This window comes from Mytilus trossulus, chromosome 4 (genome assembly GCF_036588685.1).
Source record: "Mytilus trossulus isolate FHL-02 chromosome 4, PNRI_Mtr1.1.1.hap1, whole genome shotgun sequence".
Lineage (NCBI taxonomy): Eukaryota > Metazoa > Mollusca > Bivalvia > Mytilida > Mytilidae > Mytilus > Mytilus trossulus.
In genome coordinates this window covers 72,481,263-72,497,632 of record NC_086376.1, presented here as the reverse complement: position 1 = coordinate 72,497,632, position 16,370 = coordinate 72,481,263, and the positions used below count along the sequence as shown (strand labels likewise).

The following is a 16,370-nucleotide window of genomic DNA, read 5'->3' as shown; positions in this document are numbered from 1 at the left end:
GATTTAACAATATATAATCGAATAGGTGTTTAGTTATATTTTTTACAGGACAAGTCATCCGAAACTGTAGATGGCAGTTGTCGTTGGTTACCACGTTGTAAATAATACATGTAGCATAATCTGGATCAACTCTGAAACTAATTGACATTCCTGCAAAATGGCAGAGGTAAAACAATCTTTAACTAACTTGAATTGACCTATCATTTGAATGTTCATCTTTTTAACCTGTACCAAATAATTCATCAGTTCATTGTGTAAAAAAGAGGGGCGAAAGATACCAGACAGAGGGACAGTCAAACTCACATTTTGAAAACAAACTGACATGCCAAAAAAACAAGAACAATAGTCAATGTCAATTAAGTTACCATTATAACCATTGTAAAAATCCATAAACATATTTACACTTTGGGTATTTAGGCTTAGCCGAATTTTGTCCCAGAATGACCTGAGATCTGCTCGGAATAACCTTAATTCTGACTTAAAGCAATAATCACTTTTTTATTGTGACATCAAATATTTTGAATTGTGATGTCAAAGTTTATGGTAACCTATGTGATATTTCTTAATGGCGGACAAATTTGCATACAAGTGTAAATATGTCTATTGACCACATGAATCCTACTTTATTTCTAAATTATAGTCACTGCGGCATCTGTTAGTGGGTCTCATTGGGGTCTAAGCGTTATGCTGAATTGCCTATTTTTTGTAAGCGTGACACCTGAAAGTCAAAATATTGTGCCATGAAAACGGAAAATGAAGTAGTGGGATACGGGAAATAACAAAAAAATGGGAATTGCCATATGACTCAATATGGCGTGAGGGGTTAATGATCAAGCTGCATAAACTTGGGATAAAGGGAAAAACCTGGTTATGGATAAACAGCTTTCTCACAAATCGAACAGCCAGATGTATGCTGAATAACTTCTTTGGAGAACAATTTGATACCAAAATCAGCTTGCCACAAGGGTCAGTATTATCACCCACCTTGTTTAACATATTCATAGCTGATATAATGGATAACACAAAAGGAGAAAATTGCAAGTTTGCAGATGATGGCACTTTATGGCATAAGGGGAAAGACATAAAGGAAATGAAAGAAAGAACTTCAGAGGATGTCAAAACTATTTTAAAATGGACAGAAAAATGGAGAATTAATGTAAACCTGGAAAAGTGTGAAGTATGCCTATTCTCAAAAGGCAACACAGATGCAGAGCAGAAAACATTAAAAGTCAACTCCTTCTCCTATAGATATAGTCCAACACCGAAGCTACTTGGAGTAACTCTAGACGAGAAGCTTAAATTTGACACCCACATCAATCTGATGCAGAAGAGGGCAAATAATGCAATATATGTAATTAGAGATATTAAGGGCATGGGAGGAATATCAAGATCAAAACTACTCCAAATATACAACAGCATGGTTAGATCTATCATGGAGTATGCATGCCCAGTCTGGCAAATAACATCTGCAGAGAATATGAAGAAATTAGAAGCTGTACAAAGAAAAGGCTTGTCAATATGCCTAGGACTACCAGGAACATCAGGTAGAGAGGCAATGGAAGTTGAAGCCAACATACAACCCATAGACCTCAGAATAGAGGAAATATCAGTACGTGAACTGGCAAAAATACAATCAAAGAACATAGCAGAACCAATTAAACAACAACTAGAACAGTATTTAACAAACAACGCAACCTATGAACAACAGGATTCTCCATTTGGTAAAGCTATAAACCAATCCATAGACATGTTCAAAGCCACGAAAGTTGACATCAAACTTATAGAACCAGAATTCACATACAAAGCTGGTGTAGATGTCATGCTAAGGAGATCACCAAGTTATTGGAGTCGTCTAGGTAGCTCAAAGAACAGAACAGCCGAACAAACTGTTGAAAGTAAACAGGTTGTAAAGGACCTATTAGGAGACAGCACAGACTCAACAGTAGTGGCATTCACTGATGGTTCATGTCAAGGTAACCCGGGACCATGTGGGGCAGGAGCAGTAGTATATTCTGGAAATAGCCAAGGCATAAGTCTAAAGAGGCCAGTAGCTAATAGAGGATCGATACTTCTTGCTGAACTAGTAGCCATACTAATGGTCCTGGAGCACTGTATAACGACTATAAAGGACCAGTTTTCTGAGCTTAAAATACTGTCAGATAGCCAGACTGCTGTAGGCATCTTGACTCTGAACTGGAAATCTTCGAACTACATCGACACAATTACTGATATCAAAGAATGCATGGGAACGCTCTTAAGACACAGCATACTAACAACCCTATCTTGGATCCCAGGCCATGCTAATATAGCCGGGAACGAGATAGCGGACCAGTTGGCAAAAGACGCTGCAAAAGAGGCCTCATCACTAAATGATCAGTATAATGTCATAACCATGTCAGATGTAAGATGTGCAGTCAAGATGTCTACAAAACTCAAATGGCAAAGCAGATGGACAATTAGTGAAACTGGAAGACAGCTTTTCAACCTAATTCCTATCGTTGGTAAGGACGCACAACTAGACAAGCCTAACAACCAAATAGGAAGAATATTGTCAGAAATAAGAACGGGCTACAGCAGACTTAACAAATACAGAAACCAAATCGGTCAATCCCTCACGCCATATTGTGAATGCGGAGAAGAAGAAACATCAGAACACTTCCTGCTATACTGCCCAAGATACCAACAAGAAAGAGAGGACATGCGAAGACAAATGGAACTACTTAACATCGATCCAACAAATATACAGTCAATACTAGCACCACCAAAAAGAGAAACCTACGAAGCAACATCGCAAATTGTAGGGGAATATATTACAAAATCAGGGAGATTCCAAGAACTTGCAATCCCTGATTCCCGATCCTGCGCCTAAACAAGTATACCAAAGTACCGCGAGATATTACCTCGAGCAACGGTGTACCATAAGAGGAGGAAGATAGCACACAGAGAACAGTAGTGTCAATTATTGACCTTAGGATCAGGATCAGGATTGCCTATGTACACAGTGTAAGCAGGATACAGGAATCTGACAAAACAGTAAGCAGGATCCGGGATCAGAACCCCACAATGAGACCCTCCTGTTATAGTACATTATGCTGAAAGTGAAATCAGGACCTCGGTACTGGTACACAATAAAGTTATTTCATTATACAACATTACAAATTATTTAAGTAATCTATTTAAGACAGAATTGCTCATAATAGAAGTTCCAATGGAACTTTGTTATCAACAATGCCATAATATACATGTACACTGTTCCCCTGACCATATCACCATGATCACTATTTGTGAAGATTTACATACTTTGACATCCAAACGAATCATTGCAGCCTGCCACATGACGGTGACATGAAATATTGGACAGTTTTACTGCTACACCAACCACCAACATCCTCTTTCCAAAAAGTATGGTCAAAGACAACAACAACAAGGCATAATTTGTTTCCATATTCATGTAACTTAATATTTCTAAAATTATTAATGATTACGTCTGTCAGTCACTGAGTTCTGTAAAAAGGAGATTAAAATACAAACAGGAAAAATTAAATTGTGCCATGTCGAACCAGAATAGGTATAACATGTACATATGAGTTTAAAAAGAACTGAAAGTTCATTATTTGTAATGTTATCATGATTAGATACAATTCCCATTGTTGAGAATTACCTAAAAACAGCATACATGTATGTATATAATATTGTTTTTTTAATTTTTAATATAGGATAAGAAACCAGATAAATCGGCAATAGATGATAGTGCATTTGAATCTCTGGAAAAAGATTTCCAAGATGTAAGTATTTGTCCATTTTAAAGGAATTTTGATTCTGTGTCCTGTTATGACAAAAACAATATATTTTCAGGGTATTAGCTTGAAGAGAACCTATTTGAATGATAATTTCTATGGTTTTTAAGTGTCATTAATTAGATTAAATTGATAACAACATTTTCAGTTGTAATTGATGAAATTGATAATAGTGTCATGTTATCATGACTTCTTTTTAATACCTAAATGTATGTACGGTTGTTATTTCATATCTTGCATTAAAAGTGAATGTAAAAGTGATATTTTTACTAACAAATGTTTCTCAAATCCTTTAAAAGAATATTCAGCAGAAGACTTTATTAGTCCGGCTTACAGATATTGTTTAACACAAATGTCAGTCTACTTCTATTTCTGTTTGTTAATTATAAAAATTAATATGCTTACAATTGCAATATTTTATTATTCTAGGTTCTCAACCAGCTTACTGGAAGTGAGGGAATGGATAAGTTTAGAGAACAGTTTGAGAAACTTCATAAAGCGTTGAAAAAGTCACATGATGGAGAAAAGAGATTGATGCAAAAATGTCGTGAGTTGAATGCTGAGATTGTAGCGAATTCTGCCAAAGTAGCAACTGCCCTCAAACTTTCTCAGGATGACCAACATACAATTACGGAACTTAAAAAGGTAAATTTATTAGTTTCCCTTCTTGCTAAATATCAAACTCAAAATGACCAAACAGAATAACGTTCACTTAATCTGTTGGACATTCAAAAAAGTCACCTCTCTGAAGACAGTTTTTAGAAGAAGAAAAATAGAAATTTCAATAAAGTTATAATTTTAAAAATGCATACCCTTGTAAAGTGTGATGTGTAATAAAATGATGTTTAGGAAAAGTTTATTTTAAATTGTAGGAGCTTGACAGAGTATGGAAGATGGCAGATCAGGCTAATGAGAAAGAAACAAGAGCAAGGGAGACTATTCAAGATTTGAGGTTGGAGGTCATCAATTTGAGTAAGCTTGTCGAACAAGGTGCTAATCTTACAATGGGACAAGAACACAGGTTAACTTAATATAGATCAATTTTCAAAGATATTCAGTAGTTACTTTACAAAAAATCACTGTATCTGTTAAAAACAATTCTGAATGGTAGATTTTCAGTATATTTTACCATTATTGGTCTTTTTAATAATATGAAATTAAACAAAAATTTAAAAAAAATTAATTCAAGATTTGTTGCATTTTAATGTTAATACTTTGGATCTGTGAAGTATTACTTTGTATTACTATTTTTGAGTAAACTCAATAAATAATAAATTTCTTTAGGTGAAAGAATTTTCTTAATATTTAATTTTTTAAAAAAAATCCTTATTTGATATAAACATTTTACTTGCTAAGTGTAAAAAAGAAGTGACCTAAAGAAATTATATATTATTCCCCATGCTAACTAAGAATTCTATTACAGTGTGAATGGACTTTTAAAAATAAAAGAAGATTTAACAAAGGAAAGAGAAGAGCATTTAAAGGAGATTGCTAAATTACAAGAAGCTGCAGAAAACTCCAACAGTATACATAGTAAAATAGAAGGAGAAAAACAAAAATTAGACGAGAAAATTCAGGAGGTGAGATATATTACCAAAAATTACCGTTTTTAATGAGTGTTATGTTCATAGTTCAGTTTTATCTGGGATGTTCATTCTTATTACGGAAGATTTGCAATTCCATATACATGTATAATACTGTGGATTCATTTATTTTCGTGGTTACCAATTTTCTTGGTTTGAGGAAAACTTGCATATTTGTGGATATTTAATTTCGAGGTTTTCACAAATTATACATACATTCGTTTAGAAAATTTGTAATTCGTTGAGTATTGAAATTCGTGGTTCCCCTGTACCCAGAAAAGCCACGAAAATTGGTATCCAAGAATATTAATGAATTCACAGTATATTGTTTAAAATTATCTTTTCTTATCCTACCAGGAATGTTCAAAACTTTTTTACTTTAAAGGCAGTTAATTCAAGCACAACACATACACTGCATTTTATTTCATTACAAGGACCTCAACAAAACTAAATGAATACACATTACTATTTTGGTTTGAAATATGTACTTGTAAGTAGCAATTATGTTTAATTTTGTAGTTAACCCAAGACATACAAATAAGGAATAATGATGCACAAAGAGAGAATAGAAAGAAAGAAAAGATGGAAAGAGAACTAAAACAAACAAAAGCTGAGTTGGATGCAAAGAACAGTGAGATAAAATCAGCAAGATCTACAATGGAACGTCACAATCTTGAGAAGTCCCATTTGGAACAGCAGCTTAAGGAACAGAGGGTATGTTATAGATAATGCATATTATAAGGTTTTTCTTGTCGTGGAACACACCGAGGGGTGTCAAGAATGATCAAATGAAAGACCGACCGGAGGGAGATCTTTCTTTGAACAATCCTGACACCCCGAGGTGTGTTCTACGACAAGAAAAACCTTAACATATGCGTTATCTGACTTATATACCGTCAAAAATATTAATTTTATAAAGATTTGTAAAATTTAGTATCCTATTTTACCGACAACACTAAGGTGGGATATTCCTTTCTAATGCGTTTAGGTTTTAATTTGCCCTGTGGCTCATTTAGAATGTGAAATAAAACTCACTAAATAATGTAAATATAAACCTTTTAAAAATTATTATCCATACACAATAAAAATATTACTGTAACTGCATGAAGTAAGACACAAATGTATTGTTACCATCCGATAACGGTGTATGACAAATACAAGACACATTGTAAGTAATTTATTGTACCACTAAGCTTATGGAAAAGGGGGTATGGGGTTTTTTTCTATTTGTTATGTTATTTCTATCGCGGAAAATTATTTTTTTTAACAATTTTACTTGAATTGAATGAAAAATTCCTTTTGGGGAAAAAATTTGGTTGCTTATATAGGGAATCACTGAAGCGTGACTAAGTGGACCCCGTCTTAGGTCAGTCAGTGCGCCCCCACTTATGAAAAGTCATGGATCCGCCACTGATACATTTCATTCAAAGATAATCAGGATATCATAATATACCCTCCGCACCCGACCATTTCGTGAGTTACGTTAATGTTATTCAATAGAATATAAGATTATCGTATTAGTTGAGTAAAAGGTATACATAAATTAAAAAAAGTTAAGAACTGACAGGAAGACGAATATAAATACATGTAGGATACAGTATGATTTCTTATTCAGTGTGTATCGTTCTGAACATGCATGAAACATTTGCCACTGGACGTTAAGCAAGCAACCAAAAATCAATCAATCTATTCAGTTTGACTCAATAAGATTTTCAAAATCTGACACACGAATATGTTAAATCTTATTTTATAAATAATTTTTAAATATTTATTTTATGAAAGTCTACATTAAAATTCATCTGACATATATGATAATGTTTCTTTATTGTAGCGATGAATTAACAAAACTTCACGTTATTTGTTTCTAAAATTAAAATGCGGGACTACAATGCGGTTTCTTTTACACCTATCATCGATTCAACCTTGAAAACAAATTTTCAAATCGGCAACAAAAAACTATTAAACAAATAAAGTTTCGAAGTTAATCATAGATTGCATCTTTATCAAGGAAAATAATGACCTCACACAGGTCATTATTTTATGCCTTGGAGCATATATCATTGAAACATGGTTACGTCCGGGTTAATCCTGAAAAAGAATGACCTGTTGTTCTGAAAGAAAATAACTCCATATAGGTATATAAGTCCTTTTGAATTTGGTATATCAAATTATAAAGCCTATAATTTAACTGTTTTTCTTGTTACCATTATGTTTATGACTATGTCTTTTTGTTGTTTATTTCTTTTGTAAAATATAAGACAGTGAATATGGTTATTTCTTACTATTATCCATATTTCTAGTTAATTGTATTATCATTGGTTACTGGTAAAATTTAAGGATAAATGAATAGGTTTTCCAACACACAATTTATAAGATAAGCATTCCAACCTATTTTTGGATATTTGTTATGCCCCATCTATAAAAGTTGAAAAATTATGTTAATTGCTTTGTGTTCCTGTCTATATCATTCTTTAATATGAGATTGGTTCAAGATATTTTTTACTGAGAGTTGTACAGGGGTGTTTCTTCTATAAAGGTACATGTATATATAATTCAGCCAACAGAATCCCCCTCCCCCTTAAAAAAATTAGAACATAAATTCCTAATTCAGTTTTAAAAGATCATCTTTCTGAAATGTGTTGGTCACCAATTTAGGCAACTATAATTCAAAGTTTTTTGTCAATGCATTTTAGAATCTGGATAAGAATGTTCTCAAAGATCACAATTTATTAACTACTATTCAATTATGTCAACATGTGGTTTATTATTCTTTCTTTCTTTTTATCAGATTATGGCAGAAAGGGCAATAAAGGATGCTGATATGCAGACAACACGTTTACAGAAACTGCAACAGGATTATGATAATCAGCTGACTAATTATGAACAACTTAATGCTGACCAGCAATCAAGACTTTCAGAACTTAAGGTAAGAAAAATAAAATTATCAGAGACGGTAAAGTAAAGTTGAAAACAAAAACAGCTATGTAAGAATAAAGAGGCTACATTGTACAACATTACAATTTTACTGCTTTACCAGGGTTTCCGCTGGCAGTCGCCATTTTCGCAATTTGCGAAAAAATAATAATTGTGGCGATAAAAATTCGTCATTTGCGAAAGAATTTGGCGAAAGAAATATAAATAATGATTTATTTTCCTCCATCTTGTTTATTTACTTTTTTTTCGAGTTTCTCGGACTTTACCCGATCAGACAATACTGGGAATTCACTTTCACATCATTAAGCATTTGGACAGAAAATCAATAATCAGCTGATTGCATTTTATAGCTATCGACAACACAGGACTAATTAATAAAGGTGTTGATTGAATTGTTTGACAAAATGATATGGTTACACAGAATTTTTTTACCACTCTAATTTCCGATGCACGTGTTTGGAGCAAACTTTTGACGTCTCCTCTCCATTTAAAGATAGTTTAGAAAAGAAAGCTGTTGCTGTGACGAAAAATGTTCAAAAGCAAAAAAAAATCGCTGAGTGAAAACTTAAGCGCTATATAACCAGGTTTAATCCACCATTTTCTACATTTCAATTCAATTCAATTCAAAGCTTTATTTATAGTCGGCATGTCATATAACAAATAAACATAAGCTCTCTGAGCTTTTATAACCGACAAACGCATACATTTACATAACAATCATACACAATACAAATATTAAAACATAAAAGACATAGAACATACATTTCAATTTGAAAATGCCTGTACCAAGTCGGGAATATGACAGTTCTTGTCCATTTGTTTTTGATGCGTTTTGTTATTTGATTTTGCCATGTGATTATGGACATTCTGGATTGATTTTCCTCTGAGTTCAGTACTTTTGTGATTTTACTTTTTAATTATTCTTTGACTTTATTTAATATAGAGGATAATTGAGTAGGGAGACTACTGTAAAGTCGTTTGAGTGACACACGTGTAGTTTTATGTCTCAACCTTTTCATTTACCATTGTCAAGAAAAGAAAACTGTCGTTAGGAAGAAATCTATCCAAAAGGTTGGGAACAACCCCTCGAATGAGAGGAACCCTTCAATGTAATGACTACACATGAAATGAGGGATTAATTTCATGTGATATAAGCTTTTTCTTGCACAATTTTTTTTTTTAAAGAAACTTTTCCTACGAACTATACTGGTATTATATAATCAAAACATATCCATTAATTTTGTTATATTCCAGGGCTTATATATATATTCTTTATTATTAAAAGCATAGTGCCCCCTCATTTAGAAAAGTTGTTTAAAAACAATGAATATTTGTTTAAGTTAAAAAAAAAATCTGTTGTTTTAAAGTAATTGTTTAGTGTTAATTCATAAAAATGTAGACTCTAAAATAAGTTTGAGAGAATAATCATAGAGACACAATGGAGCATAACGATCTTATTTAAGGGAGGAAAAGGGGGATGTTAGAAAAAAAGGTAAATTTTAAACGAAAAATATAGTTTTGTTACTTGGCGAAAAAAATAAAAAAGGGGCGAAAAAAAAATTGTTTTGGCGAAAGAGGTGGCGAAAAAAATAATTGACCCAGAGTTAACCTTGTGCTTTACAATTCATAATATGAAGTATTTTTTGTTTCAACTTATTGAGAATAAAACTCTTTGGAATAAGACTCTATAATGAAATTGAATGGTGCACATTTGTATGCTTTTTCAATAATTCTTGCAAGTTTAATATTTAATTCAAAACAATGTACCACTTCCTTACTAAATTGTCTAGTTTATTTGGAATCAGTATTAGCCACAATGGGCAGGTGGTCTAAAGATTCATCTACAATGATTACTAGTTGTTAACTCTGGGGTAATGAGTTCTAACCATACTTATGGTAAAATTTGTTCAACAGGACTCCAATCTTAATTGACAAGGTTTGAAAGCTTGTGATTCTGGATGCTTCCACTAATTAAAATTAGCCTCTATGGTATAGCTTATGTCGCTGAAAGTGGTTTTAAACTGGTGTCAAATAGAAATTTAGATTTAATTTGTAAAATGTATTACAGCAAAAAGATGATGAGATCAATCAACTGAAGAAAGAAACAACAAGATTAAATAAAGTAAGGGAGACAATCCAGAGACGACTGAGACAAATAGAAGATCTCAAAGCTGAAGTTGAACAACAGAAGGAAATCTTGAAAAGTCAAAATCTGGCTTTAGAAAGAGGTGATTATATTATGTTATTCACTGATCTTAAAGCAAAAAACAATCATTTTATTTGGAAAAAACAATAAAACTTTATTCATTTATTTTTTTCTTCAAATTTAAAAGTTATTTTTGTCATTTTTATGAAAAAAGGAAGCAGAAACATATAACAATTATTGAAATGTAAACTTTTTGAAACCATGATTTTGTGTATATTTCAGATCTTGATGCAACTATAAAGAAAGTAGATACTGGTAAAAAGGAAAACCAAGATGTTGTCAAGAAATTTGAAACGGAAAAGAAGGTAACCTATTATCAACCTTTTTTTTTAAAGATAATTTATTCAAAATTGTTTGACTTAAGTGTTTGTAAAGTTAAAAAAAAATGGTTTCTTTATAATTTACACAAAATATAGAACAAACAAATTATTGGTGTACTATTAATTAACTATGTCAAATTATGTTTTTTCAGGGTTCAGAAAAGATGAAGAATGAGTTCCAGAAAAGATTTGAGGAAATGGCTGCTGACATCAACAAATTCAAGAAAGCAGAACAGGAAATAGAAAATTACAAGGATGAGGCTCAGAAACAAAGAAAAATCATCTACCAACTGGAGAAAGAAAGAGACAGATACATCAATGAAGCCAGTGATCTCACACAGAAGGTAAATATCTTTTGATATACTAACTACCATCATACATGTACTTGTTGCTATAATTGATTGATAGGTTGATTCATTTATTTTCTTTTAAATTTGTTCATATTCATTCTGTCATCTTTTCATCCTTTAATTCAATTTAAATTCTTCATAAAATATCAATAAGTTAAATGGACATATCTGCTTAATTGCTTACATCATACTTCATTTTAACTTTGGTGTATAGTTGTCACATTGGCAATCATATCACATCTCTATAGTTTTGAAAAAGTGACATGTTTGTCTTGTGGAAGAAGATTTTGTAAAAAATTGAACAAAACCAATGTCATTTGCAAAAATATTTATTTACATGTGTAATTTCCTTTGCTCATAAACCATCATGCAGCCATATAATACATTTCTTGTGGAAAATATAATTCTTCTAATGCTTTGAAATGTTTTATAGGTCTTGGAACACATGGAGTTGGTAAAAACAAAGGAAATGAAAATATTTGAATACAAGAAGAAAATAGCTGAAGCTGAGACAAGACTTAGACAACAACAAAACTTGTACGAGGCTGTTAGAAGTGATCGTAACTTGTACAGCAAAAACTTGATTGAATCTCAGGTGAGAAATTGGAAAAATAACCAGTATCTGATATATGTTTCAAGGAAAAATAAGAAGGAATATATATAAAAATTTCAAGAAAGTTTAAAAAGGGCCTTGTCAATGTAAGTTGTAAAAAAAGTTTTTGATCTAGATTTTTGTTGGGAATGTATCACATGTATTATCATTTACTCACGTTATTGATTTAGTTTCCAGAAAGATTCTTTATTTTGTAGGATGAGGTCATTTGGACCAAAATTGTAAGAAAAAAGAGCAAATTGCAAAACTTAGAAAAAAAGCAAATTTTAAATCCAATTTAATTATCCCTGATACATATATTTTAGTTATATGTTTTGCACAAAGGCAGCAAAATGGCCATTTGTCAATGGATTAAACTCTTGGCAAAGAAATTTTTAAAACTAGTTGAGTTCCATATAAATGCAAACATTAACCATTTTTATAGGATGAAATCACTGAGATGAAGAAGAAACTAAAGAACATGAACCATCTGATAGATCAGTTGAAGGAGGATATACAAAACAAGGAGAATGCCATCGTCCAGGCAGCGGTCAAGGCCAAGAAACTAGAGAAGGATAAGGATATCCTGAAGTCTGAGAGAGACAAGAGTAGACAACAGGTCCTGGAGAGCAAGGACGTCATCAATAACCAAGCTGCTGAGGAAAAGAAATTACTCAAGATTATCGCTGAGGCTGACGCAGAGAGAGTCAGACAAAAGAAAGAATTAGAGCAAGTTAGTAATTTTGTTTTTAAATTTTTAAAATGGAACAGTCTTTTCATCTGATACATCTGTGTATCATGAACTATTCTTGTTACAAAAAGGAGTTTACATGTAAAATGAAGAAGTTGCTCAAATTGAGTCCATGAATCTAGTTTTTTTCTGATAAAAAAAGCCAAACAAAAAACACAATATTTAATATCACTGTGAAAGGTAATATTTGAAATTGAACTTTCCTTTCATTGTTCACTTTTGGTACAATTATGAACCAAATATAAAATATCCAATTAGCACATTGATTTAGAGGATGTTAACTATTTTCATACATTGTTTTGTAGGTTATAAGTGAAAGAGATATTTTAGGAACACAATTGGTCAGACGTAATGATGAGTTAGCTTTGCTGTATGAGAAGATAAAGATCCAGCAATCCACATTGAACAAAGGAGAAATCCAATATAATCAACGACTAGAGGACATCAGAGTACTTAAATTAGAGATCAGAAAACTAAGGAGGGCTAACAATATACTCAACAAGAGTGTAGCCAATGTTGGAGATCTGAGGTAAATGAGGCAAACGATACAAAATAAGGAAAAATGGGGAAAAAAGATGAAAATGGATTGTAATTGAATATTCAAGTTAAGTGACTGATTCTGAAAAGGGTTGTTGGATGATTGTATTAAAAGCATGGATTTCATTTTCATTGAAAAAAGGAACTAATTCTAGACAAAGATATATTACTGAGTTCTGAAATCACCGTTCAAATGGCTTTTAAAAAAATGTTTTTACTTAAAACCATTTATACTAGGAAATCATTTTATACAGATATTTTTTTTAACTTCATCTTACTTTCTGTGATAAGTTATAGTTATAAGATTTAGAATGAAGTTTAACATTTATATTTTCTTCCAGACGTGAGGTGTACCATATTCAGAGAGAACTTTTGAGAGAGAGAACCAGATGTAAAGCTTTGGAGGAGGAACTTGAGAACCCTATGAATATTCATAGATGGAGAAAACTAGAGGTAGGTTTGACACTTTGAAAATTATCATCTTTACAATAAAGTTATATGAATGATAATTTTGATATTGAGGAACTTTAAAATAATGCTACATATAACAAATATGTCCAATAAATTGTAAAATGGTGGTTGTTTTTTCTTCTGAAAACCGTCCATATAGAACCGTCTGATCATTCTGACCATGTTGACTTTTTCTAAAGGGAAATGATCCAAGCCAGTTTGAGATATTTCAAAAGAATTTTAAATGATTTTTAAAGAAAATCGTCTATATTTGCACATTTTTGACCATGTTAACCTCTTTTTAAAGGGAAGCGATCCAAGTCAGTTTGAGATGATACAGAAGATCCACACACTACAGAAACGTTTGATTGCCAAGACAGAGGAGGTTGTGGAGAAGGAGTTACTGATCCAGGAGAAGGAGAAGTTGTATCTAGAACTGAAACATATACTGGCCAGACAACCAGGTCCAGAAGTGGCTGAACAATTACAGATTTATCAACAAACACTCAAAGAAAAGACAAAACAAATGAAGGTAATTTATCATTATTCAAAACTTCAAATAGAGTTTGTTGGACCTGTTTTGAAGAAGCTTTTTGAAATATTTATTTTTGACAATCACATTTATAGTTGATCCTGAAACCAGTCAAATTTAAAGATGTTTATACAATAATATTGTTTAAATTCAATGGCACAGCAATGTAAAATTAGAAGCTAATTCTTTTACTGCCGGTTTATATTGATAAGAGGAAAAATATTTGAATAATTTACAGATCATCTGAATATGGTATTTATAAGTGGCAAGAGGAGATAAAACTGTTTATTATAACTCTTTATATAATCTCTGTACAGGCTATGGCATCAGAACTGAACATGTATGAATCCCAGGTTGGTGAATATAAGTATGAGATAGAAAGAATTGCCAGAGAATTACAAGAAGTCAAGAAGAAATATTTTATGCAGAAGAAGAAAGAATCACAAACAAAGTAAGTTTGTCATTTCTTGGCCCTTTATAGCTGACTATGTGGTATGGCCTTTGCTCCTTGTTGGAGGCTGTACTGTGACCTATAGCTGTTAATTTCTGTGTCATTTGGTCTCTTTTGGAGAGTTTTCTCATTGCAATCACATTTTTTAATTTTTATATTTAGAACCATATTGTCTTTTAAAAGAAATTAATGTAAGAAAAAAAACCTGTTTTATCAGATAAACTCTTATGTATTGGGCATAATTTCAGATACCATGCATGGTTAACACTGTATATTGCAATTTTATTCAATTTCATTTGTTTCTTTTAAACATATTAACAGTTTTATTGCGTCAAAATGTTTTCATAATATTTAAAAAAAACTACTTATGAGCTGTAATAAAATGTTGAAGTAAAAGTATCAAGTCAATATAATAATAATTTTCTATAATTTTGTTTCTTTCAGAGAGAGGGAGCGAACACTAGCTCAAGCGGGTGCTCCTGTTATACAACCACAAAGATCCGATGGTCCACGTTTTACAGGTGGAGGATTTAATTTGAAAGCAACAAAAGGAGCAACGTAGCAAAGAGACCACATTTAGGACATTTCACAAAATAACTTTTTAACTTCTACAGAAAAATTATAAACTATAATATTTTATTTTGAACACAGTATCAACAAAAATGTTTAATGTCTTTTTTGGAATTTCCAAATGAAATGTTGAGATTATATTTAGAGGAATTTGGAGGGGTATTTTTTTTTCTTTTAATGACTCCAGTGCATGGTTTCATAAGAATAAGTTAAGTTTGTTTAAAAAATCTAAACATCAGAAATATCTCACCAAATATATTATTTGGTTAATTTCACAAAAATGGTAAAAAAGATTTAGAATATGAAGTTTTAGAATTAAATTGAAATATCTTTTGTCATCAGATATTTTTTTTCTCTGGTTAACTGCAACTTAATATGAGTCTACATGGTCTAGTTTCTTGATTTATATTTATAATATTCATGTGAAACAGTATGAAATTTTAACACCTTTCCTATCCTGTTACTAGTAAATAAATCTTGTGAATCTTTTACATCAGACCTAAAAACAAAAATTTGCTTCCTAATTATTCCAAATTTATGTTTCTGAATTTTTAAATCCGTCCTGTTTTAAATATTAACATCTGTGATATTTTATTTATTTTAATCTATTAAATTACTTTACACTTAGTCTTTGTTGTTGTCTATAAACATATTTTATTGATTTTCTATATTGGAAAATTAAGTTTTCTTGTTTGTTTTGTTGCTGTAAACGATGGTTGTTGAATGCAAGATGCTGAGTTTCAGAGATAACCTTGTCTAATCTAAACTTTGTACTACTTGTGGAAAAAGAATGACAGTTAGTATTTTGAATGTAGATGTCATATATATGGTCAGATCAGGGGTCGAATTTAAGCTTTTTTGTGTACTGGCCAGCCAGAACAATGGACTGAGAATATACTGGTCCGGCTCTAAATTTACTGGTCCTACACAAATGAAATTCATTTGACAAACACTAATATAAATGAGAAAAGTTTATCTTTATTTTCATGATTTTCCCTTCCTTTGTTTCCTCTCCTTTGTTCTCATAGTTTTTTAGTGCTGTTCTGATTGTTCATTAGCAAGTACAGAATCTAACTTAAAATTTGAAGAGCTCATTACAAAAATACATTTCTTTTCTAGGTCTGTCACTGAAAATTGTTCACATGATATACATATACAATTCTTTACATTGCAATCAACTACATAATTAAACCATTCGTGGTTTTTTACCTATGAATTTTGATATTTACCTATCTTTTTGTCAATGCCATAAACTCTATTCAGATCTTCCATTTGAATGTCACTTATTTTTTTATTT

At 31.6% G+C, this 16,370-nt stretch overlaps 1 protein-coding gene across 1 annotated transcript; it reads left to right on the top strand.

The window, feature by feature from the left end:
- The first annotated feature begins 28 nt into the window (after positions 1–28).
- LOC134715905 (cilia- and flagella-associated protein 58-like) lies at positions 29–15,700 on the top strand. The gene is made up of 17 exons (XM_063578462.1): positions 29–166; positions 3,717–3,785; positions 4,227–4,442; positions 4,670–4,818; positions 5,221–5,377; positions 5,900–6,094; positions 8,169–8,306; positions 10,383–10,542; positions 10,743–10,825; positions 10,993–11,184; positions 11,624–11,785; positions 12,228–12,515; positions 12,839–13,062; positions 13,412–13,523; positions 13,828–14,052; positions 14,370–14,503; positions 14,948–15,700. The coding sequence occupies exons 1-17, from the start codon at positions 158–160 to the stop codon at positions 15,063–15,065; spliced, it is 2,631 nt and encodes an 876-aa protein (XP_063434532.1). The 5' UTR covers positions 29–157; the 3' UTR covers positions 15,066–15,700.
- Positions 15,701–16,370: the final 670 nt, after the last annotated feature.